The 25,363-nt window shown below is 42.6% G+C and overlaps 2 protein-coding genes across 9 annotated transcripts in view; one reads left to right on the top strand and one right to left on the bottom strand.

The window, feature by feature from the left end:
- Positions 1-5: 5 nt before the first annotated feature.
- On the top strand, positions 6-25,270 carry Pgm3 (phosphoglucomutase 3). Its single transcript, XM_038323957.1, has 13 exons — positions 6-123; positions 2,732-2,937; positions 5,755-5,939; positions 7,456-7,523; positions 13,398-13,531; positions 14,280-14,475; positions 16,232-16,389; positions 16,865-16,948; positions 19,754-19,852; positions 22,145-22,258; positions 23,038-23,160; positions 24,233-24,406; positions 25,093-25,270. The coding sequence occupies exons 2-13, from the start codon at positions 2,734-2,736 to the stop codon at positions 25,180-25,182; spliced, it is 1,629 nt and encodes a 542-aa protein (XP_038179885.1). The 5' UTR covers positions 6-123; positions 2,732-2,733; the 3' UTR covers positions 25,183-25,270.
- Dop1a (DOP1 leucine zipper like protein A) overlaps positions 20,451-25,363 on the bottom strand; it is a 110,274-nt gene continuing 105,361 nt past the window's right edge. For 6 of the 8 annotated variants that reach the window (XR_005284751.1, XR_005284757.1, XR_005284752.1 and 3 more), the window contains 2 exons: positions 24,130-24,411; positions 20,881-23,261 (listed from right to left, as the gene is read on the bottom strand). The gene's annotated coding sequence lies outside the window, so the exon portion shown is untranslated. Of the gene's footprint in view, positions 20,503-20,880; positions 23,262-23,583; positions 24,412-25,363 lie in introns of those variants that run through there. The other 2 variants (XR_005284753.1, XM_038323954.2) reach the window with 2 other exon arrangements.

Below are 25,363 nucleotides of genomic sequence, written 5' to 3'. Positions count from 1 at the left end.
AGGGCGGGGCGTCGGGCCGGAAGCCAGGCTGGGCCACGTCTTCAGGGTCTGAGTAAGCTGGTTTGGTGCGCACTGCGCGGCTCCTGCTCGAATGTGGAGAGGACGTTTCTGCTCCGGTACTAGGTGAGCGGGCTTGGAGGCTGTCGGGCCGCTGTGGGTGGGGGTTTCTGGACAGCCACGGCTGGGGGTGATCGCCAGACACACCTACCCACCGCTCAGTGCGGCCCAGGTCCCTGCAGACCTCACGCTGGAGGTCGGGGAGCCGCGGGTAATCGGGAGCTGGGAGCAGAATGTACTACCTAGGACAGCAAGATGAATGAAAGAAGGTTCGCTCTTATAGCTTGGACACTGTTGGGAGTTTTAATAACCATTCCCATACCTATTGAAATTAGTTCTAGAACTCCAAACGTATTAAAGGGTGGAAGCGTGCTGTTATATGACTGTTATTTTCCTTTGAGAGAGTTCTGGATTTCATAAGAGTGGTTGACACCCTTATGAATAATCGTGATACATTTTCTACTGGTCAAATTTTACAAAAATATACTCGTTCTTGTGAACAAAAGTTTGATTACTTTGGAACGAACTAAATTAGCTTGGGAAAGAGCGATTTCTTACAAATCATATAGAAGCAAACATTTTTCGGCATTTCTTGTGGTGTTGTGCATTGAAGCAAGGAAGGACAATAAAGCATGGAGGTGTGGCTGTTAGCTGAGGGAGCGGGCTTCCTAGGATAGAATTGACCAGGAAGTGCACAGTCTACGAATCTGCATGCACTCTGCTTGCTGAGGCAGAAAACCTCAAATTAATTGGAGGTGTCTCAGAGTATTAGGGGGATCAGGGCCCACACTTGGGCAGCATTGTGCAGATGTGAGTAGCTTTAGACATAAATTTAGAAGATTGCTGTGTCTGTCTTTATGAGTAAATTGGAGAGTCGTCTTGGAGATGTCCTGGCTGATCTTGGAGGTCTTAGACAAGAGGAAATGGTTGCACTTTGCTTTTCCTTTGGGATGGTTTCTCTCTACTTTGGGAGGAATAGTGAGTGAGCCACATGGATTTTCCAGGCATTTGGAAGTACTCAGCCCTTTGAGGATCTGACCTGCCTCAGTCTTCCACTGGCCTCACACCAGATTTTAGATTATTAACTGGGGCCCACACCTAAATTGCTCCTTCCTCAGTATTCAAACAATTCAAAGAGAGCATAATAGCATACGGTATCAAGATTCTCTGTGTATTTCCATCTTTATGTGACTTTATTTTAACCTCTATTTCTTTTATTTTTACTTTTACTTTTTGAGACAGGTTCTCTGTATATCTTTGTCCTAGAATAACTCGGTAGACCAGGCTGTCCTTGAACTCACAGAGATCCCTTTGTCTCTGCCTCCCAGGCATTAGGATTAAAGGTGTGTCTTGCCCCACCGTGAAGTCACAGAGGTCAATCTACCTCTGCCCCTTGAAGTCTCAGAGGTCAATCTACCCTCTGCCTCCTAAGTGTTGGGATTAAAGGTGTGTACCACCACACCCAAACTATTCTCTTTTTTTTATTTTTAAGTACTTTAGCCTTAGCATATATTTTTAACACACTGTAAACAATTTAGAGTTCTTTGTCTTTGAATCTCTCTTTACTGTATATCTCTCTTTTTCTGACCACATGAGTCTTTATGGAGAGGATTAAAACTGTGGCTTTGATGGCTGGATCCAACCTATTCCTTAGCTTTCCAGCCTCATGGCAGAGGTACGGGCTGTAGCCATTTTTATTGCCACAACTCTATGGCTTTTCAAGGTCCCTGCCAGCATGCAAGCTTCAGTGTTCTGCTCACAGACCACACTCAGTCGGACTACCTGCCTGAAAGAGTCAGAGTTTGCCCTGGCAGGATGGCTCAGAGAGCCGGCATTTTAAAACAGTGCAGCTTTTTTCCTGTTACGGCTGAAAACTGAAAAGCATGCTTCAGCTTTTCATCAACACCATTTAAGTATTTTGTGGCAGGACCTCTTAAAAGAGCTGCAGGGTTTTGTAGCTAAAGCTGAGTCAGGAAGCCTCTTTTAGATGAGAGTGCTTGCTTGCCTCTAGCAAGCAGAGCAGACCCGAGAAATTGCTGCTACCAAGAAGCTATGCTTTATTCTTTTCTGCCCAGAATTACTTCCCAAGCTCTCTTGGGTTTTATGTGGATGCAGTTATCCACGTTGGGCACCATCTGTAACATGAGGGGGCCGATTTTTTTGGGTTTCTGTCCCGCCCAATACCCCACAGCCGGCAAGCCCCAAAGAAAATCACACAGAGATCTCCGTAAGTTATAAAATTGATTGACCCATTAGCTCAGGCTTCTTATTAGCTCTTATCACTTATACTAATCCATTATTCTTATCTATGTTAGCCACGTGGCTCAGTACCTTTCACAGCGGGCAGGTCACATGTTGCTTCCTTGGCATCTGGGCAGGAATTGGGGAATGGGCTTCCTCCTTTCCAGCATTCTCCTGTTCTCCTCGCCCGCTTCTACTTCCTGTCTGGTTGACCCGCCTATACTTCCTGCCTGGCCAATCAGCGTTTTATTAAAATACATGATTGACAGAATACAGACAATTCTCCCGCACCATCTTTCCTCCCGCTCGCCATCCCAACATGTTTCTTTGGAGAGGGTCCCAGTGAAACAGGCGTGTTACATTGTGCAGGCAGTTTGGAAGCAAATGGTTCTTGAAAGCTTTTTGTTGATAATAATGTTTCTTACTTTTGCAGACATGGATCTAGAGGCTGTTTCTAAACGCTCAGCATTCCATGCCAAGCCCCAGGGGCTCATTCTCCAGTATGGGACTGCTGGGTTTCGGACAAATGCCCAGCATCTCGATCATATCATGTTTCGAATGGGATTACTAGCTGTCCTGAGGTCAAAGCAGACAAAATCCACCATTGGAGTCATGGTTACGGCCTCACACAATCCCGAGGTAACAAGTTGGTGTGCTTATTTATAAGACTGTAGCCCGAGTGTCGAAGCACTTTGAATCAAAGTCCACATGCTAATGCTGGGAGTGTGCCTCTTAATTTGTATGGTCCTTTGGGTTTGAAGCGACTCTCTCCTAGCAGCCGTCCAGCTGCATTGGGTGTGGAGGGAATGAAATGAGGCTATTTTTTTGGAAAGTGTCCAGAGTAGAGAAGTAACAGAATGTCCTTCCAAGTTTGGATGGAGACATTATCAGTCATGATAGTGTCACACGGAACTGAAGAGGCAATGCAAGGGAAATATTGTAAGAGCCCGCTTGTTTGTCCCCGGCTGCTCAGCCCCAAAATAACCACACAGAAACTATATTAATTAAATCACTGCTTGGCCCATTAGCTCTAGCTTCTTATTGGCTAACTCTTACATCTTAATTTAACCCATCTCCATTGATCTGTGCATCACCACGAGGTTGTGGCCTGTCAGCAAAGTTTCAGCATGTCTGTCTCTGGTGGAGGATCCATGGTGTCTCCTGACTCAGCCTTCTTTCTCCCAGAATTTTGTTTAGTTTTCCCCGCCTAGCTAAGTTCTGCCCTGCTCTAGGTCCAAAGCAGTTTATTTATTCATTAATGGTAATCACAGCATACAGACGGGAATCCCACATCACCTCCCCTTTTCTGTTTAAATAAAAAGGAAGGTTTTAACTTTAACAAAGAAAATTTACATATAACAAAACAGTTATCAAAGCAAGAATTACAGTTACGATATTTATATTTACTTTCTATCTATTCTTCAACTCCATCAAAGACTCCAGAAGGATATATTACCTAAGTAAAGAGGAGGTGCATTGTAAGCAACTTTCAAAACTCTAGAATTGACAGAGACATCTTGCTGCCTAGACAGTTACCCAAAGTTCTTCTGTACTGTTGGAGCATCCATCTTCAGCCTCGTAGTATTCTTCAGACTTTTCCATGAAGCAGGAAATTTAAAGATCTGTTCTGCCTTGTAATCGCAAAGTTCATCAGTTACTTTTTTCTGTGTTCTGTAGAATGTCTGGCAGACTCTTTTATGTAACAGGAACCCCGAAGGACCATCTCACCTTTAGCCAAGTTTAGCAGTCATTTCTCTGTGGGTCCTGTATGTTCAGTTCATACAGCATACCATCAAGAAGTCCAGGCAAGAGCAGTTTCTTACCGAAATGGCTAGCAAACTCCATAAAGAGCCTCTTTGATACCCATCATCCTCTTGAAGTAGACTGGTGCTGCCAGGAGCAGATGTGTCTCATTGTCATGAAAAGTCCAAGTTCTTAAAACATTTTAAATGCCATATTCTGAAGGTCTCTGAAAGATTTGACTAAAATATATCTCTATATATCTAAAAACCTAACTAACATGACTATAAGCTTGACTATTATAGATGATTATCTGTTAGCCTGTATTTCTTAATTATACATTGTATTTTTAAGTAAACTGAACAATCACAATACCTTAATAGCAGAAATATGTATCAGTAGACCAAGATCCATACCAATGCAAGTTATTCATTTCTATATCATAGCCCTCTTTAAATGTAAACAAACATTTAAACAATTTTTGGGGGTGTGTGGGGCAACCATTTGGGAGGGTCTTGGTTCATCAAACCACATTAGTCTGGAATTAATCCACAGGTTCTCATTCTCTGTGGAAACAAAAGAAGAACCTCTTTTCCAAAGCAACAAATCCTTAGACGCATATTTTGGAATCTAGATACCTTTAAAGTATATATGTTGGCTTGGCTTAGCAGTCCCTAGTATCAGATGCCTCTCTGCATTCAAAAAATTCAAAGAAAACACAATAGTTTACATAATCCAGATTCTCTGTGTATAGTCCATCTTTACGTGGCTTATTCTTTCTTTATTCCTTTTAATCTTTGGCTGTACTCTGTCTCTGTGAAGACTTTACCTTTTTTTTTTTGAACCATTTACTTATTTTTATAACTGTCTATATACCTTTACTTCTCTCTCCTAAGCCAACATATTTATCCAACAGTGTGACTCATTTAGAGGTCTTTTCTATCTGAATTTGTCTTTATTGTGTATTTATAATTATTTTCTGATCAGGACTGCTTCTTAAAATGCTAAGCGCTTTTTAAAAAAAACTAAGCTGTGGCATTGCTAGAGCAAATACGGACAGCACTGCCTGCTTGCTGCCCAGTCCAGCATGGCGGAACTGTTTCCTGTCTCTGAGAGCCATGTACATTGCCTGGTTTTCAGGCACACAGCTGGTCTATGTTGCCATTAAGCCAGTTGTCACACTCTGCTCATAAACCCCATTTAAATGCTCCAGAGCCGGATCTCTCGAAAGAGTCAGAGTTTGTGCTGGCAGCACCACCCAGGAAGCCATAGCTTTTTCAAAACAGCGCGGCTATTTTTTTTCTGCTACCAGTGAATCAAGAAAACCTCTCTTTAAGGAGCCATGCCTCTGCTTGCTTCTAGCAAACAGAGCCCACCCAAGAAAATGCTGCTACCAAACCATGTTTAACTCTGTTCTTTATTTTTAAGCTTTTAGGTTTTATGTGAATGTAGTTAGCACATGTTGGAACACCAATCTGTAGTTTTCCCCACTTAGGTAAGCTCTTCCCTGCTATAGGTCCAAAGCAGTTTATTCATTAACGGTAATCACAGCATACAGAGGGGAATTCCACATAGGGAAACACCTGTTGGTGCCTGGTATTGGTGCCAATGGTCCCCAGGGCAGCTGCTCAGCCATCAGTTGGAGGGATGACAGCAAAGGTTCTTCATCTAGTCACTTCCATTCTGGGCTCCCCTTAAGGTTTGTTTCTCTTTTAGGAAGACAATGGTGTGAAATTGATTGATCCTATGGGGGAAATGTTGGCCCCCTCCTGGGAGGAGCATGCTACCTGTCTGGCCAGTGCTGAGGAGCAGGATATGCCTCAGGTGCTTACCGCCATTGTGGAGAAAGAAGCCGTGGATCTGCAGCAGCCTGCCTTCGTAGTTATTGGTAGAGACACCAGGTGATGATCAGAGTTGCCTGCCCAAGGGCAAATATCTGTGAAAGATTGCATCTCTTTTCAGGACCAAGTGCAGTGGGAAGGGCTAAGAGAGGCTCAGTGCACATCCCACCTTTTTAAGTGGCACATGGTGACTGTCTGGGTTTGGATTTCTCTCTAGTTTTAAACTTTATATAACTTCAACAGTTCTTGTAGTCTTTGGGAGCTTTCATCTCAGGGTCAGTGATGAATGAGAATTTATGTGAGAGTTTCATGAAATAATGTACAAAATAGCTGTTTCCTGCATGTTAGAAGCACTTAATTATTGTGACACTTTGTAGGATTATTTTCCCCCAGCAGTCAGAGCACATAATTTTAAACAAATCACATTTGGAGATTAGGTTTCTACTCTGTTGCTGGTTCCAATGTTCTGTCATTTCTTTGTTCTGGAACTCAGGGGAAACCGCATTTTATAGTCTCTGTACTTTTCACTTTCAGCAGCTTTTGCCTTTACAAAAGCCTGCTTTTTTTTGTAGTGTTAAAAGTTACTTTGAAACAGTAGCACTTTTCCCTTTTATGCAAGTTCTGGCTTCATCAAAGTCTTCTTTCTCATTCTCTGGAAAGCTTGGATTTAGTTTTTACCCTGTGCCGTGTTACCAGGTTTTGCAAAAACTATTCACTCATTAGGTCCATAGGCAGCAGAAATAGCTAATTGATTGATTCCCTCAAGTCAGTTAGTATCCCATTACTGTGTTTGGCTCTTACCTGTAGTTACATAACGATTCCCTGGCTTTTCAGATAGAGGAGTACTTTGTTATGATTTTATAAAAGAAAACTAGGTTCTATGCTCTCAGTAGTTTAAGGCCCCATACTCCAAACTGTGTGCATTCAGTCTTGATTGTTGCTGTTATTAACTAAGATACATATTGCTACAGTCGAACTAGGAAAGGTATTTGTGTATGAGTTAGGGTACCTTTTATATCTTTTAAAACATTATTTGTGTTTTCGTGTGTATGCTTGAGAAGCTTAGAGTTATCAGATCTTGAGCTGGAGTTACCTATGTTGGGAATTGAACTTGGGTCCTCTGCAGGAACAGAATGCACTCTAACTACTGAGCCATCTCTCCAGCTCTCCTTTACATCCCTCCCCACTTCTTCCTTTTTTGGCTAATACAGAGTATTGAACCCAGGGCCTTATATATGCTAGGAAAGGACTTCTACTGGGCTACAGTCCTAGCCCCTTTTTAGATTCTGAGAGAGTTGCACAAATTTACCTAGACTGGCTTTGAACCCACTCTCTGCGGGCTTTGAATTGAGTGATCCTCCTGCCTCAGCTTCTCAAGTAGGTGGGAGGAATCAGTGGTCTGCATCTGCATACCTGGCTCTTTGTATTTTCTTTGTAAATTTAAAAGCCAAAATTTTCTAAGAAATCACCTGTGTAAAGTTGACAGCTTTCAAATTCAGTGACTGTGCTGTTTTGAAATTGTGAGCACATTCCTCCAGTGCTTTCCCGTTTACTAAGTCTTTCTTTCCTTCTACAGGCCCAGCAGTGAGAAACTTTCACAGTCTGTAATAGACGGTGTGGCTGTCTTAGGAGGCCAATTTTATGGTATGTAGTACCAGAAATTTTATAGTATGTAAGTAAATCATCAAGGAATTGTTTTTAAATTTTAAAAGTAGCACATATTTAAATTTTGGAAGCAACAAACAATAAAAGTTAAGAAATTAATTAATAGATAAACTTTTAAAATATTTCAGGTTTTTCTGGGCAGTCATATGAGTTTATCCATGGCGCATAGCATATTAAATCTTTTCCACTTGTGACCCCTTCTGTCTGATATATTTTCTACAACACCTGGTATACAGTTATATAAAATTGCAAGTTTGGTGTTTGCTGGTCATAAATCATAAAGAAACTTATTATAAAAGAATTCTTTATACATATAATTTTTATCTTTTTTGTTTGTTTGTTTTTTGAGGCAGGGTTTCTCTGTGTAGCTTTGGTGTCTGCCCTGGAACTAGCTCTTGTAGACCAGGCTGGTCTCGAACTCGCAGAGATCTGCCTGCCTCTGCCTCCCAAGTGCTGGGATTAAAAGCGTGTGCCACCTTCACCTGGCTATATATAATTTTATCATTTTTAAAGGAAGAAAACAAGTTCACATACTAATTAGATGGGTGTGCTTATTTTTTTTTACATAAGGGTTTAATCTTGGCTGAATATTTGACAGTCAACATTTTCCAGAGATTTTGAATATTTTTATTATATAATTGTCAATGCTGAGATTGCTGCTTGGTCTTAATGCATAACAGAAATATGTTTAGGCTCCAGAAATGGTTGCAAATCCTGTTCTTATTTGAGCTTCTGCCTCTGATTGCTCACCTGGTCAGTCCGAAGTCTGCCAAAGGTGGCTCTCTTTGTCTGTTCAGAGTGCTGTCTCCTCTGCTCACCTGAATTCAGATTGCTGGGTCATCTGGACAAATAGAGATCTTGCAGTGTTTGGTTAAGCCACAGAGAGCCTGGGTCTTTTTGGGTGCAGTGTATATAGTATGGATTGACAATCTTTTTTATTTTTTGTATGTGTGTGTCTGTGTGTGTGCACGCACATGCATCTGTATGCATGTGTGCATGTGTTGGCGTATGTATGTGGAGGCCAGAAGTCAGTGTTAGGCATTCCTTGATTGTTTCCTACCTTAAATGCTGAGGCAGGGTCTCCCACTTGAACTCAGAGCTCCCTGTTCCACCCATGCTTTTCTTGGGCGCTTGGCCAAGGACAGTGTGACGAGACTTGCTAGCCGGCTTTTCCCAGGGAACCCTCTTCACTTCCTGAGTGCTGTTTCCTCATTTGTCATGAGTGCTTTCTTCGGCAACTCCACTGGGTATGCTTTCAGTTCGTTTATGACAGGTAAGAGACTTACTTGCAGCTGACTAGGGTTAGAGGTGGGCCAGCACAGCTGCCCAGTATTGCCTGGGCGTTTGCGTGGGTGCTGGGGTCCTAATCCAGTCTGCATGCTGTCTACCTGTGGTTCGTTCACTGAGCGCCCCGCCCCCCCCCCCCCCCCCCCATACACAGTCATTGTTATAGGAAAAAGGTAAGTGGTCTTACCGTCTTCATTGCTTTCCACTGTAGCTTACACTCTTGTAGCTCCCCGCACCATGGCAGTTTTCTCTTCTCCCTTCTGCTTGCTTGGATACTTTCCTTCTTGGTCCTCTCTGCTGCTTGTTTTCTGTCCCTTTTGATGAGGGTTCCTCGGTCTCCTCTTTGGTCTACATCCAGCCACCTTCATACCTGTATCCATTTGCTGTCTGCTCTATGGTGTCTGTTCCACTGCATGTCACAGTCCAGTGAGATACCCGCATTCTCTCATGGTGTGCTTATGTGGATAATGGAGATGCTCATCTCAGTCAGTGGTGCTTCATACAAGCCAGCACCCATCTGTGCCATTGGACAAATGCAGTGATGTCAATTGTGTTTCCCCAGATTGGTTCCCTGACCCACGGTTGGGCCTCTTCCTGCCCAGTGTACAAATTGGGCCGAGTGAGTCTTCACTTCGAACCTTGACCCAATTTGCATTCACATTGCCAGATCCATGTTTCTATCATCCCAGAGTGATCTTTCTCTAATCTATTCTGTTTCTAAATGCACCATCTCTAATGTGTTAAAGATAGAAAAATTGGAGTTTTTTTTCTTTTTAACACCTTGCTTATACCCTTTCAGTTATTTCAAGGGAGGCTACTGGGATTGCCATTTAGGGAGGACAGTAAGACTAGGGAGATAAGCAGGGGCCAAATAACTTCAAAAATGGGGATTTGGCTTGTGTTCCATGTGCAGTGGGGCCTAGTGAAGGGATTTTATGTACAAGAATAATGTGAATTGAGGAGGAGATCAGGGAGACCGCTGTGGTGTGTGCAGTGCACTTTGTTTATGTAAAGGATTTCGGAATTTGATTAAGGCTAGAGCTATGAAAAATAACCTTCAGGTTTCTGGGTTGATCAGTCAGGTAGAGAACTGGAAGATGCTTTTTTTTTTTCTTTTTTGAGCGTGTGTAACAGTTACATGGTGTGCTGCAGGTAAGTCTTTGCCACCTGGGAAAAGGGAAGGAACCTCAGAGAATTACCTCCATCAGATTGGCCTTTGGCTATGTCAGCAGGACATTTTCTTGGCTTTTACTCAGTATGGGAGAGGCCCAGCCCATTGTTGGCTGCCATTCTAATGCAGGTAGGCCTGGCTGTGTAAAAAGGGAGCCCAGAAAGCCATGGAGAGCAATCCTGAGCAAGCAGCTCCTCCACTGTCTCCGCTTTAGTTCCTGCCCCCTGGCCTTCCTCCATGGTGGACCTTTTCCTCCCCAAGTTAGTTTTGGTCATGGTGTTCATTGTAGCAACAGAAAACAAAGGCGAATACTAAGGATTTGGTAATTTCAGTATTGCTCTCAAAATCCTTGTTTCCTCCTTTTGCATGTCATTAGAATACTTTTTTTTATTTTATTTTGACCTATTTCCATTTAATGAAGTTAGGTGATTATCCCCATTTTTCTGCACCTCCTCTCAAATCCTTCCACCAGAGCTACTGGCCTTCCAAGCTATTCTCTTGTGTAGCTGATGACCCAGGAACTTTAAATGCTCCATTGCCTGTTGCAAACTCTTCCTCTGAGTTTCATCTAGCTCAGTAGTTCTCATCCTTTGGGGGTCGTGCATGTCAGACATCCTGCATATCATTTTTATAAGACTTCCTGCCTATCATATTTATATTACAGTTTATAACAGTAGCAAAATTACAGTTATGATGTAGCAATGAAATAATTTTATGGTTGAGGGGTCACTTGAGGAGTCACCATAACACAAGGAACTCTATTAAAGGGTTGCAACATTAGGAAGGCTGAGAACCATTGGTTTAACTCATGCCTAGCATTCATTTCTCTTGCTTCTTGCTCCTGGTGTTCTGAGTCCAATTCTGTATGAAAGGTGTTTGTTTCCTTGGAAAGTTACTTGTAGCACGTTTATTAAGATGTATTATTTTGGCAGAGTTTAGTGTTCTACCAGGTACCTTGGCCACTGCCTGATTGGGTTTGCTTTCGTTTGCTAGTGACTGGCATCTTTTGGACTTTGGCGATGTGCATTGGGGCAGCAATGCCACACAAGGGCCTGTGCTTATGGAGACAGCTCCCGAGGGATTCATTTGGTCTCTTCAGTGCTAAGACACTGCAGGAAGTTCAGACGTGGGGTGAACCAGTCGTGATGCACCCTTACAATGTGAATGAGGCTTCAACCTTATAAAGGGCTATTCTTCTCCTGGGGTCCTTATCTTAGCCTAGGGTGTGGACATGTTTTTCTGCTTAAAGGCCTAGCTCTCCTGTTCAGAGCAATGTCCCCAAGGATACCTTCAACCCTGCTCCTGGGAGTCACATAGACTTAGGCTTGATGATTCCTGTCAGGTGATGAGGAATTCCTTTCAAAGAGAATGCCCCCTCTTCTTCCCTTCCTTGTCTTTATTAATTATTATTATTATTATTTATTTTGAGATAGGGTCTCACTGTGTTTCTTGGCTGGACTCAAACTCAGAGATCCACCTACTTCTGCCTCTCAGATGCTGGGATTAAAGGTGTGTATTGCCACCCTGGGCTGAGATCTTTCTGTAATGGAAAAATTAAAAATGCTGTAGGATCCCTGGCGACAGCAGGCAGCATAAATGCTGCAGGTTCCCAAGCGATGGCAATGGGCCATGTGGTGGGTGGCAGGGGGCCCTGAGAGCAGCCAGTCCCAGGCAGGGCTGACTGCAGGTCCCCCAGTGGTGGCTGGTCCAGGACAGGGAGACATGTGGCACCAGCAGTGGGCAAGAGACAGAGACATGGATAGGCTCACACCATGCAGAGTGAGGTTGGATATTTATTTAGTGGTTAGGGAAAGGGGAAGGGAAGGGAAAAGAGCAGGGGGGAGGGGGGAGAAGGGAGAGACGGAAACTGCCTCTCCAAGAGGGAGACAGAAAGGAGAGATAGACTAAGGCTGCAAGCAGGAAGGAAGACCTGCCTGCCTCAGCTGATGGGGGAAGGAGTGGGCGTGGCTTGTCTCTTAAAGAGACTGAACAACCATTACATTTTCTCTTATCTGTATTTTGGTGATTTTCAGTATGCTTCATTTGAATTTTATCTGTAACCTATTTTAAATGATTAGTTTTTGCTATTATTAGTAGTTTACAATTCTTTTAGAATTATGCACCATGTCCTTATAATGATACTGTTATGGGTCTGAGGTCATTCAGAGATTCACCAGTTTGACCATGAATAAATTTTAAGCAAAAAGAAGAGGCTTTATTTACATAGTGGTGCCAGGTCTACACCTGGGATTTGGGACTCCTAAGGTTTAGTGCCCAGTTACATTAGTCAGGAGTGTATAAAGGCAAAACTCACAAGGCTATAATACTTCCTGTGTTTGTGCAATTAGAGGCAAGCGTACATCCTGATGTCCTTCCTGCCCAAGTGTAATCAAGCACACATCCTGTCCACATGCAGTCAGGAAAAACAAGCTTGTTTCAGAGTAGTTCTTTATCATACATGAACAACATTTTCATCACAGTTCTTCAAGATCAGACAATCAGACAAGAGTAGCCCCCAGCACTCTGGGAAGTTACTCTGTTGTTGGGGAAATAGGACTTACAGGTTAGAGGCATTTTGTTTTACAGATCTCTTAAGCACAGTAATTAAAACTAAAAACATAATGTTGGCCATTACAATGATATTTATGCATTTGGATATTTTGAAAGTTTGGCTTTATGTTTTCTGAGTTTCTGGTATAATCCACCAAACTACCCGCAGGTAGAAACAGATTTATTGGTGATCAGACTGCCAAGGCGCTCGCATTCGTGTTCTCGTTCTCTCTCTCTCTCTCTCTCTCTCTCTCTCTCTCTCTCTCTCTCTCTCTCTCTCTCTCTCTCTCTCCTCCCCCGTGTGTGTGTGTGTGTGTGTGTGTGTGTGTCTGGGGGTGAGGTTCAGCAGAAGAGCAAAATGGTGGGAAAGCAAGCAGATTTTACATCACAGGGTGGGGACCCGCGCTGATACTGACCTGGAACTGGGTGCTGGGCCCCCTAGGTAACTGACCTTTGGGTGAAGGTTAATGCCTGTTCCTGGCAGACTGTCTCAGAAAGTGTAAACAGAAACCCACCTGTAGGGTTGTTTACATGATAACAGACAATCTCCACACCTTTAATCCCAGGTGGAGCTCTGTGAGTTGGAGGCCAACCTGGTCTACAAAGCGAGTTCCAGGATAGCCAGGGCTCTTACTTAGAGAAACCCTGTGTCGAAAAACCAAAACAAGATATACAATCTTTCTGTTTATCAGGTCAGAGTCCTTCTGTTTTGGACAATCGCACCAGCACTGCAATCTTTGGGGGGTGGGGATGGGGGATGGGGGTCTGGAGCCAACATTCTTAAGGTATGAATTCTTGTGAGCGCCTTCTGTTACTAAGTGAGTACTTTTGTGTATGTTTGGCAGATTATGGCCTGTTGACTACACCTCAGCTACATTACATGGTGTATTGTCGGAATTCCGGAGGCCGGTATGGAAAGGCAACCATAGAAGGCTACTGCCAGAAACTCTCCAAGGCTTTTGTAGAACTTACCAAACAGGTGAGACAGTTTTTCTGTCGTGATTAGAATTTCAGCAGGTGAATATAATGATGCAGTCAGTCAACAACCTAATTTACAGAGTTCACCTCTTGTCTTCTTTCTTTCCTCTGACTGGGACTTAGCTGATCAGTGTATGCTGGCGAGGGTATAGTGGCAAGGTGCATCCTAGGAAACCTCATGGTGTCTTTGCTTGTAGTTGTCAGTATTCAGTGAGATGAACTTGATTATAATGTAGATGCTCCTGGCTTGAGAAAGTACTGCTGGGAAGGAATTTCTTTTAGGTGGATTCCCCGGAGATGTGTCGGGTGACTCACTGGACAGCGCTGCTGTTGCTTCTCAGAACTCAGGCTTTGGTGTGGGGATTGGTGAAAGACTGATAAAAAACACATCCCCAAGCCCACAGGCCTGTGATGTGAAAAGCCTTGCAGAGAATGCTAGTGTTATTCAGATCCCTGCATGCCCGTCTGCACATCAAATGGCTGTCAAGGAAAGAGCGCTTATGTAATGTCATGCTGTGCTGGGACTCAGCTCTAATGCAGCTTCTTCTGTAAGCTGTCCACTCCGTGGCACCACTGCTGTGTTGCTCAGGTTGACTTTGATGTTTTGAAATTCGTTTGACTGTGTACATGTTTTCTGCATTAAATTAGACATGTAAAAGGAAATAACCTTTTCAAGTACACATACATGTATGCATCATAGTGCTTCTCTTTGGTGACTTGTTTTCCTTCCATGGCTTTGTCCTTTGAAGGCTTCCTGCAGTGGAGATGAAAACAGATCGGTTAAGGTCGACTGTGCAAATGGCATAGGGGCCTTGAAGCTAAAAGAAATGGCACACTACTTCTCCCAGGGCCTGTCGGTCCAGCTGTTTAATGACGGGACTGCAGGGAGGCTCAACCACCTGTGCGGTGCTGACTTCGTGAAGAGTCATCAGAAACCCCCACAGGGTATGTATGTCCCAGTTGCAGTGTGTCCCAGCTGCAGCGGTGTGTCCCAGCGGCAGTGGAGCCAGCTTTGGAGCCAGTTTTGGACCTTTGGAGCCAGCTCACTTTCAAGCTAAGCTGTCTCCGAGTGAAGAATCACAGCACTCGTCCTGGTTCTGCCACCTTTGGGTCCTTAGAAATCTTCTCGTTTCTAGGTGCCATTCAAAACACAGCCAGCTCTTGCTGAAAGCTCAGGCAGAAAACAGCACGTTAGCACGGCAGCTCTCAAAACTGAGGTCCTGTCAGAACCGAAGTGCTGCGTCAGCACACCGGGCCCTGCTCCCTTTCTCATTTAGTCTCTCCAGGGTAGGATGCACGCAGGCTGGGAATTTCTATTCCTGATGGGTTGCCAGGCTTTGCTGGTGGCTCAGGCCCAGTGAGCATGCGAGAATCACTGGTCCGATGGCAGCAGTTGTAAGTAGCTTCGTCTTCTTGCTGGAAAGGGAATGGAAGGCTGCCTTTACATCCTCGTGGATTCAGTGTTCCCCACATGGGAGGATTAAAAAAACCTGTTCTGGTTTTAATTGTAGTAAAGAGGTATTCTAGATGCTCCCTTATAGACCCTAACCTTGCCTGGCTTGCAGATGCATTGCTTGGGCCACTCAGTGTTTGCCTGTGCTCTGATTTCTCTATCAAAATCATCCAACCCCCATCTCCTCACCTCTCCACAGCTGCCTTGCATTGGCCTCGCTTGTGTGGCCTGTTCTGGCTTACTGTAGCAAGCATGTAGGATTTTAATGTATATAACCTTTTCATTGCAGTGCTTGTTTTGATATTACTTTACCTGTCCTTCAGTTCTGGACCTTCATCCATCTGTCTGATTGTTGAGGTCTTCCTCTACTGCTGTGGTGGCCTCTGTGTACTGGGGAAATCCAGCCCTCCACTCCCCCCAGGCTGTTTTTCTGACCTGCTGGCAGCAAGCCTAACAGAGTCTGGCTTTGTCTGCTGCCATCATTGCTAAGGGACAGCAAGATTTTCTAATAAATCTGATATAAGAGTTGCTGAATTTTCAGTGACTGTGCATAAAGCAGATCCCCAGTGAGCTCTTGGAAATTATAATTCTGTGCTCCTAATTATATTTCTTGTTGCTGTTAGTTTAAGAAGATAAAACACTTATATTAGAATTAAGTCAAAGCACATATTTTATCTCTTGCTGATTTTTATTTCTAATATGTAAAGGACAGAAATCTTACCTTTAAAAATCTCAACGTTTCAAAAAAATTATTTGGTAAATTTGTATAGCCAAACCAACTGGTTAATAAAATTTTATTTTAGTGTAATATCACATTTCAGCATGAATAGATTTGAGGACCTTTAAAGTCTGCCTTGCAAGAATTTAACCTGCAAGAAAAGTACAAATAGCTGGGCCTGTGACACGCACCTTTAATCCCAGCACTGAGAGGGAAAGGCAGGCGACTCTTCAGTTGGGGGCCAGCCTGGACTACATAGTGAGGTTCTGTCTTCAAAAAGAGCACCAGTAGACTTACCGGACACCAGGATTTAAAACTGGAGATATTGGTTTGTGTTTTGGAAGGAATCTTTTAAAACATCTCTTGAAAAATTTATAGTGGATGTGCGGTACTGTTGCATATAATGTTAATATCGATCTGCAATATTGAAAATAGTTATGAGTGTCAGAGAAAAATTTTATATTTTATATAGTGAGCTTTATTCCCATTTCTTAGTCTGAAATGCACTTAATCCTAATCCTGTGTGCTAGGACTGGAAATGCAGTCCAACGAAAGATGCTGCTCCTTTGATGGGGATGCAGACAGAATTGTGTATTACTACTGTGATGCAGACGGTCGCTTTCATCTCATAGATGGAGACAAGATAGCCACCTTAATTAGCAGCTTCCTTAAGGAGCTACTGTTGGAGGTAAGGTGGGGTGGGGAGACATCCAAGGCTTGCTAGGGAGCACTTCCACAGCAGGGTCTTTGAGTGTATATAGGGGGGTATGGGGGGTATGGTGTAGGGGGAGTTCCTGATATTTGTGGCTGGAAAACAAAAATAAGTGGAAATTGCAGCCATTTCAGCACAGGGGTATTAGTTTTAGCTGCAGTAAAGATGGTATTCTAGATGACTGTATTTGTGCTTTTCTTGGTATTGACTTGACTTTCTCATGCAAATTTGTAAAGTTTTGGTTCCTTTAAAACAGATGATGCATGCATTCCTGAGAATTTCATCATAACTGTAAAGCATCCAATTCTAAGCACAAATAATACCTGAGATAATTATTACTGTCATTATGATAAGTTTAGTAATTGATTTTTTTTTTCTCTTTTGGAAAAATCCCTGTCAGAGGCTCCTGGACCTTTGATGATGAGTTAAGTGTGTCATTGTTTTCTTTTAGATTGGAGAAAGCCTGACTATTGGTGTTGTACAGACTGCTTATGCAAATGGGAGCTCCACAAGATACCTTGAAGAAGTTATGAAGGTACCACAGTGTCTTCAGTTTGGGGTCGTTTCTGAATAGTGTGGGAAGGTCATTCGTTCTGTGAGGATAATCATGTTACCACATGTGAACAGTGAACACAGCTGAAGCGCTGTCCAGGTGACAGTGACTAGGTCAAAAGGCTCACATGTCTCTGGTGCACTTACACCTAGAAGCATATCAAAACCTGTGAATTCTGTGATCTAATAATGAATGCAGATCTTTTTCAAGACTAATTGAGCCACATTTGTAACTCATGAAGGCCTGAAGATGCCTCTGTCAAACACAACCCTTTAAGGTAACATTACACCTATATCTTCATTGCTGCGATCACAGACCTGGAAAGCAATGTAAGCAGGAGGGGCTTGTTCTGCCTCAGTGTGAATGAAGGCACACAGCCCACTGTGGGGGAGGAGTGGCAGGAGTGTGAGGCCCATGGACACATTGGGTCACTCAGGAAGTAAGGATAGAAAAGTAAGTTCCCCAGTGACTGACTTTCCTCTGCGAGGTGCGCCACGTCAAGGCCCACTTGAGATTTGGTCAAGGATAGTTGTGCTCTGATGAACCTGACGTTAGGCAGAGGGAGAATCTCTTGTCAGTGGTCATCTGTTGTGTTGGGAGTGTGTGCTTGGCTCTTGGAGCAGGCGAGCGAGGTTATTTCCTGTCCTTGAGTGATCTTTAGCACCTGCCTGTGATATGGTCAGCACAATCGGGACTGCATGGACTTTGTCTGGTTGTCTTTTTGCCATCTACCAGAGAACCAAAACCTTCATACTTGCTGCTCAGAGTCTGGGGTAACGGACAAAATTGGAAGCTGTTTGCTTTTCTCCAAATTCCTGCAGGCTCTGGGCAGATAAGTGAGTCAGCACAGCAGGTGAAAGGGACCAAGAAGTATGCTTGGACCAGCTGCTGTCTACTTCGGTCAATCTTCTAGAGGAGTAGAAATGAAATTTCATGTGAATTTCCTGCTTTTTAAGAGAATAGTAGCATCATGGGGGCTGCTTACTTCTGTCATACTTTAAATACATGGTCACAGTGGCTTTACTCCAGGGCCTTTCATGGGGTTAGTGCTTGGTCCTAGGACACATTTTGAGAAACGCAGTAGTGTGATGTGAGTTTATATCATTGTGTGAACTGTAGCGGCGGTCGGAGGAATTTGGAAATAACCAAAAATAGTCCTTTTAGAATAAATCAGTTTTAATAAAGGGAGAAAAATGGGATAAACTTACGCAAACCAAGAGGAAAAGGGAAAAAAGAGCCGGCCTACCCCAAACCCAGTTTTTTTAAAGGTATTCTCCGCCCCTGGGGCGGCCACGCCCCTCAAACAAGGGAGTAGTCAGCCGCCCCTACATCTCCCCCTTTTGTCTAAATAAGACAGATACAAAAACCAAACAGCTATATACAATGGGAACAGGAGAAGAGTTATCTGTCTATGTTACTTTCGTTGGTTAATTAATAAAGAAACTGCCTTGGCCCTTTAAGAGAAAGAAAATTAGGTAGGCGGAGTAAACAGAACAGAATGCTGGGTAGAAGGCAGCGGGACAGACGCTTCAGGCAGTTGCCATAGTGAGTTGCCATGCTTCTCCTCTCTGGACGCAGGTTAAGATCTCTCCTGGTAAGCCACCTCTTGTGGTGCTATATAAATTACTAAATATGGGTTAAAGCAAGATATGAGAATCAACCAATAAGAAGCTACAGATAACGGGCCAGGGGCCAGGCAGTATTTAAAAGAATACAGTTTCTGTGTAATTATTTTGGGTAAAGCTAGCTGGGTGGCGGGACACAGCCCTGCAGCTCCATCAACAGTGAACATTGAGTGTATTCAGCTCTGATGGCCACGGTATCGCTAGGAGACTTGACCTTCTGGTACCACTACAGCATCCATTGTCTGTTCTTGACCAGAACGTCATTTAGTGCATGAGCGTTTAGTTTGAAAATTTCATCTATATTATCTAGTGCATACTTAATATGTACTTAACACACACCGGAAACTGTTACTTCCTATCCCATTTTCCTTTAGATTAAGTATTTTTGGCCCTTGTCATCCTATGGTTTTTCAAGTCCAACAAATACTGATCTTACTGGATGTCTCTCTTATAGTTTTGTTTGTCAGTTTTTCCTAAATCTGTTAGACCCACCATTGATAGCCTATTTACTACTGCTGGTCCAGTCATGGTGATTTATTACTAGCCATGATCAGTCTTGAAAGTCTAACTGGCCTTTTTGTTACTGTTACTTTTCATTTTTCAAAACAGGATTTCTCTGTGTAGTCCTGTCTTGGAACTCACTCTATAGAACAGGCTGTCCTCTGTCTCCTGAGAGCTGGGTTAAAGGTGTGTGCTACCACACCCATCTGACTGTCCTTTCTTAACTTTTTAAGCCAATAGTTAACAAGAAATAGTCTGGGGACCCTATCTAGCTTGCCACTGTTTTTTTTTTTTTTTTTTTTTTTTAATAAGAGTTTTTTTGGAATAGCACCCTGCACATTTGCCTCTGTATACTACAGAATGATTGTGGGAGATCATATAGCCTGCATTAGTGTAGGGTATTTACCTACAAAGGATTGGCTCTTCATTAGAAAACATGCAGATCTCTCTGTCCTGCATTCTCCATATTACAGCTCAGGCAACCTTCTCAAAACAGACACTGCCACCTACTTGCGGTCATTCTCTGTGGGTGTTTTAGGTCTTTATTGTTTTTAGCACCAGAGGGAGGTTTCAGATTTTGTTCCTTGTTTGATTTATGGAATAAGAGATATATAATTAATTGACTTTATCTTGACTGTTATCTTTCTTTACTGTGTTGTAGGTTCCTGTTTATTGCACCAAAACTGGTGTCAAGCATTTGCATCACAAGGCTCAAGAGTTTGACATTGGAGTTTACTTTGAAGCAAATGGGCATGGCACAGTAAGTTTTCTTAAAGAAGTCAACTGGTTAGCTGGCATTTTTCTTAATGATGGATTTCTGTTGTAGTTGTTAACATGACTAGGTAGTAGTAAATTACACTATGAATGTATACTTTTAGATGCTATGACGATCCTTCATAAAAACTGTACCAATTTTTTTTTCTCATTTTTTTATTCAAGATTTCCATCTCCTCCCCCTTCCCTCCCCTCCCTTCCACCCATACCCCCACTCCACCCCTCTCCAAAGACAAAGAGCCATCAGGGTTCCCTTCACTATGTTTAGTCCAAGGTCCTCCCAGCTCCCCCTAAGTCCAGGAAGGTGAGCAACCAAACTGACAAGGCTCACAGTGAGCCCGTCCATGCTGTAGGGTTCATGTTCATTGCCATTGTCCTTGCTTTCTCAGTCCTCCTCCTCCGTCAGCCACATTCAGAGTCCGGTTTGGTCCCCTGTTCCATCAGTCCCATTCCGACTGGACTTGGTGGTCTCCCGTTAGATCTGTTCCACCGTCTCAATGGGTAAAAGCACTCCTCGCGGTCCTGGCTTCCTTGCTCATGATCTCCCTCCTTTTGCTCATCAGGACCTTGAGAGCTCAGTCTGGTGCTCCTATGTGGGGCTCTGTCATTTTCTCCATCCAATGCCAGGTGAAGGTTCTATGGTGATATGCAAGATATTCATGAGTATGACAATAGTCTAGCCATAAATAAAGGATATCGAGCCTATAATTCGTAAAAAATCCTAGAGAAGCTATATAAGAAGGTGAACCCAAAGAAAAACATATAGTTATCCTCCTGGTTATTGGAAGTAGACAAGATTGCCGGACAAAAAATGTGAACATGGGGGTGGGGTGGGATGGGGGGATGGGGAGAGAAAAGGGTGAAGTGGAGGATGGGAAGAGCTTGGGGGAATAGGATGGTTGGGGTATAGGAAGGGTGGATATGGGAATAAGGAACTATATATCTTAGTTAAGGGAGCCATTCTAGGGTTGGCAGAGACTTGACTCTAGAGGGGTTCCCAGGTGTCCAGGAAGACGACCCCAGCTAGTTCCTAGGGCAGCTGAGGAGAGGGTGCCAGAAATGTCCAGATCCTATTGTCATACTCATGAATATCTTGCATATCACCAATTTTTTCTTTAAAGAGCTGGGGTGAGCTTAGTTCTGTAACCATGCATGAAGTCTTGAGTTGGATCGGTGCTGCAGAGTCAGAGACAGGTGCATGCAGGCATGCACGTGCGTGTGCACACATACACACACCCCATAAAACCCAATAAATTATTTTAAAATGTTCTGTTCATGTTCTTAAAATATTCCCACTTCTTACAGAGTAACTATGATGAAAAGTTTTATTGGGTTTAAAGCATATACAAACATAGGTGTTTTATGTTTGGTGTTTTGTTTTCAGGGCTTTCTTAGGACTATTCTGAAAAAAAAAAGCCATATATAATTCAATATAAATGTCACTATTTTAAAGGGTATTTTTATGTTCAGATTTAAAAATGTCTTTGTATATCATCTTATTTCATGAATGGATTTGAGGTAGACATGAGAATGTTTGAATGTAGTTTAAATCATTCTCTTCACTAATTTCAATTTGTGAAATAGTGTAATTTACTACTACCTAGTCATGTTAACAAAAATTTCAATTTTTGAAGAGCCATGAATATAAGGAGGAGAATGTGTTTCTATAAAATGTGGCTGAAATGTAATTTCAGTGACCTAATAAAGGTGAAGTCCATAAGGTCTCTGAATCTGTTCAACTCGACTCACAGAAAAAATGGGTAAGTCTGTTCAGTCAGAATTTATTTAGGAAAACCAGGTGACCACCTGCATGTTATTTTACCAAAAAGGGCCCATTTCCTCTAGTGATTGAGCACTATGTACTCATGTAAGTACTGGCCTCTTGAGGATTATAAAGGATGGGCGTGGCATTTCAAAACAAAGGAATGTCTGTGGTAGTATATGATACTAGCTGCTGTACTGTTGAGTGCAGTGAACTCATGCTGATGTGGCCTCTCACATGTCTTGTAATGGTACCAGCTGCATAGAGTTCGGGAAGTGAGCTGGAGAACACAGTGAGCTCATATGTATTCCGTTTTTGTCAAAATGGTATCTTTTAAATTAGTTTTATAATCCATAAACTTTTTCTTTAGTAATAATACCCTTTGTGCTCTGATTTGATTTCAGCATTAATGGCAGACATTAGGCTGCTGTTATTTGTCTATTCAGTTTTTACAGATTCCCTGGGAATGGAAAGTGACCTGGAGTTTGTGACTGACTTCATGTACTTCTGCTGCAGGCACTGTTTAGCGAAGCAGTTGAAACGAAGATAAAAAGACTAGCACAAGAATTAGAAGACGAGAAAGGAAAAGCTGCAAAGATGCTTGCAAGCATCATCGACTTGTTCAACCAGGTTAGATGTGGTGTGGTGAAAGGCTCTGAGATACCTTAACATCAGTCAAAACCTGGGATGTAGAATTATAAAAGGTGAAGTCCTGGCTGGCTGGGTGGTTTGCTTCTAACAGTGGTGCCCACAGCTGAGACTTGCACCAGAAATAACAATTTTTTATATGCTTCCTTTTCTTGATATTTTGTCAGGAAAATGTTGAAATGTTTAAGTATACTTAGTAGCTACTGAGTATGTGTTTTGTGTGTTTGGCTAACTTTTCAAAGAAACCTTGGGAAAATTCTGTACCATTTACGTGCTTGGGTCCGGCAGCTGAAACTGCCGTACTGCTGTGGAAAAGCGACAGTGAAGCCAGGAGAGACGTGGAGTCCGAATGTCTGATACGGGTCAGACATTTTATCCACTTTTCCTTCTAATCACAGCAGTAATGCAGGAAGCAAGGTTATAATTTCCATTTTATGAAATGAAGCTTAGAGTTGGTTCTGACTTTAAGTGTATGAAGAACCAAAGCTTATTTTCTCTATTAATACCACCGTCACACTATCTAAAAGGAGATCTATTTAAAGAATTTGAGTCATAACATGTCAGGGCCAAACCTTTATTCAGTCTAGATGTTTCTCAGGAGCTGGTGTAATCAGCTCTGGATCCATGTCATTGTTGTCTGTCATGGTTACGTGCATCTCCTTGGTCCATGGCATTCATCACTCTGGTTGCCGATGCACAGACAGCATCTGTGTGGGATTATGTAATGGTGGCTTATGTGCTTTGTTTCCCCAATCTTGCAGGCAGCTGGAGATGCCATTTCCGACATGCTGGTGATTGAGGCGATCCTGGCTCTCAAGGGCCTGACTGTGCAGCAGTGGGATGCTATTTATGTTGATCTTCCTAACAGACAACTCAAAGTTAAGGTGAAGAGAGCGGGAAACAATCTTTCAGACTATAGCGTTCTTCCAGTCTTCCCACGCCAAGTGTTTCCCGAGTGGGATACATTTCGGTCCGGATGTACACCCTACTTAGAAAGGAAGGAAGGCCTTACGAAAACTGCTTTACTCACACTTTAAAAAATAACTTCTTCTGTACTTCCACTTTCATGATAAAGAATGGTATTATGTGTGTATATGCATCATTTAAAAATGTGAACAAAATCATAAAATTATGTAACTAGCTTAAAAAGGTTCCTGCTTTCACAGCCCAGCTCATACTATTTTGAAGCAAAACCCAGATAGATAATGTTATCATTTTAACTGAAACTGTTGCTTTAGAATTAACTTTTAGTTCACATAATGCCATAATGCTTAAATTTTTTTTTTTTTTTTTTTTTTTTTTGGAGACTAAGCCTCACAGTTCTTACCCGCCTGGCTAAGTCCCCTGATGACAGACCTGCACCCCCACACCAGACCACAGTATTTTTTGGAGCTGAACCTGTGGCCTCAGAGAACTCTCTAAAGGCATTTCAGATGAATGGGTGTTTGATTCACATCACTCTACATATTCTCCAGTAGAAGTGTTGAGAGATTAGAGATATTAAAGTCAGAGTTCATTTGATGGCAATGGCCACCAAGTATTTGGATTTGCTTTTGGCATATTTAGGAGACTCTTACCTCGGCCCTCTTCTGTAATCACTTGCCACTTGTTACAGCCGTATTGTTACAGTTTGATCAGTAACTATGGGGCGAGACAACAGTTACTGACCACTATTCTAATGGTAGCTCTGAGTCAATGTGTAAATGTCCTATTTGGCTAAAGTTAATTTTTTATATTCTGAAGAGTTTTACTTAAATAGTTGGACAAATGTTAAAACTGTTACATGGTTCTAGCTAAATACACCAGGAAATTTTACTGCAATTCCTGTCACCTGCCCTGTGCGTCACTGATACACCATGCAGGATAGTAACTTGAAATGGCCGCCTCTTACTCTGTGTGCTGGACTGTTTTGAACAGGTTAAGCTTCTGTAACAGATAGGACATGTTTGTGCTCAGGTTGCCGACAGGAGAGTGATCAGCACCACTGATGCTGAAAGACAGGCAGTCACCCCGCCAGGACTCCAAGAAGCAATCAACGACCTGGTGAAGAAGTACAAGCTTGCCCGAGCTTTTGTCCGGCCCTCTGGTACAGAAGACATTGTCCGAGTATATGCAGAAGCAGACTCACAAGTAAGCTGGGAACGGGAGGAGAAAGCACTGATTGATTGTTGATTTTGTTTGGAATCACACTGTGGTAATACATTTTTCTTAGAGATTAAGATTGAATGTACCGGGAGGTATATAGCTAAACAGTTTCAATTTAATTTGTTCCCAAACAGTTCTTTAGTGCAGATTCTTGAGGGTGTGATGTTCTCCTGTGCAGGAGTATTTAATATATCCTTTGTCTGACATGTGCTAATTTTAACACATTATAGATTATTCATTCTTTTCCCTCTAAAAGTGTAGTCCATGAGTTTATTTTAGTTTTCCAAAGCAGCAGGTAATGTTTGCTTTTCAAATTTTTCTTTTAATGACATTCTTACTCTACCTGCTTTTTCTGCAGTTGTATCATTGCCCTTTTTACATGCTGTGGTTGAAGTGGGGACTGTGGGTATTCTCTGATGGAAACCCTAAGAATTACTTATTCTTAGTAGGTAACCATCTTGATTTTAAAGGGGCTTGGTTTCTTACTCCACTTTGGAAATTTTTATTAACTGAATCGAAAACTCACCTTGTTTAGAAGAATCCAACCTACTTATTTATTTATGGACTTTGGAACTTATTAATGAAACAGAATCAGGAAGCATCCTCCCCTAGACTAGCCAGCAGTGGATGGCTGGCGCCATCTCTCACTAATCTCTTAATGTGATTTGTAGGAAAATGCTGATAGGCTTGCAGGCGAAGTGAGTTTGGTGGTGTTTCAGCTGGCTGGAGGCATTGGAGAAAGGCCACAACCATCTTTCTGAAGATAGTTTTTATATTCTTGGAAAATGGACTTCTAAAATGTTTTTATAAAACTATTGGCAATACTCTAATGGATTTAGATTTTTTTTTTTTTTTTTTTTTTTTTTTTTTTTTTAACGCTACCAGAAGAAACAGTTTAGAAGCTGGTAAGTCTTAGACTTGGTAATGAAGCTTACCTCTGAT

This window comes from Arvicola amphibius, chromosome 3 (genome assembly GCF_903992535.2).
Source record: "Arvicola amphibius chromosome 3, mArvAmp1.2, whole genome shotgun sequence".
In the NCBI taxonomy this organism is placed as follows: domain Eukaryota; kingdom Metazoa; phylum Chordata; class Mammalia; order Rodentia; family Cricetidae; genus Arvicola; species Arvicola amphibius.
Note: the sequence above shows the minus strand (reverse complement) of the source record. Positions and strands in the feature narration are given on the sequence as shown.

Excerpts from the sequence above, each read along its gene's own strand:
- Pgm3 (XM_038323957.1), top strand. The coding sequence starts at position 2,734 with ATGGATCTAGAGGCTGTTTCTAAACGCTCAGCATTCCATGCCAAGCCC. Across the intron at positions 16,949-19,753 it reads ACCTTGAAGAAGTTATGAAG|GTTCCTGTTTATTGCACCAA; the intron begins GTACCACAGTGT and ends ACTGTGTTGTAG. Across the intron at positions 19,853-22,144 it reads AAGCAAATGGGCATGGCACA|GCACTGTTTAGCGAAGCAGT; the intron begins GTAAGTTTTCTT and ends CTTCTGCTGCAG.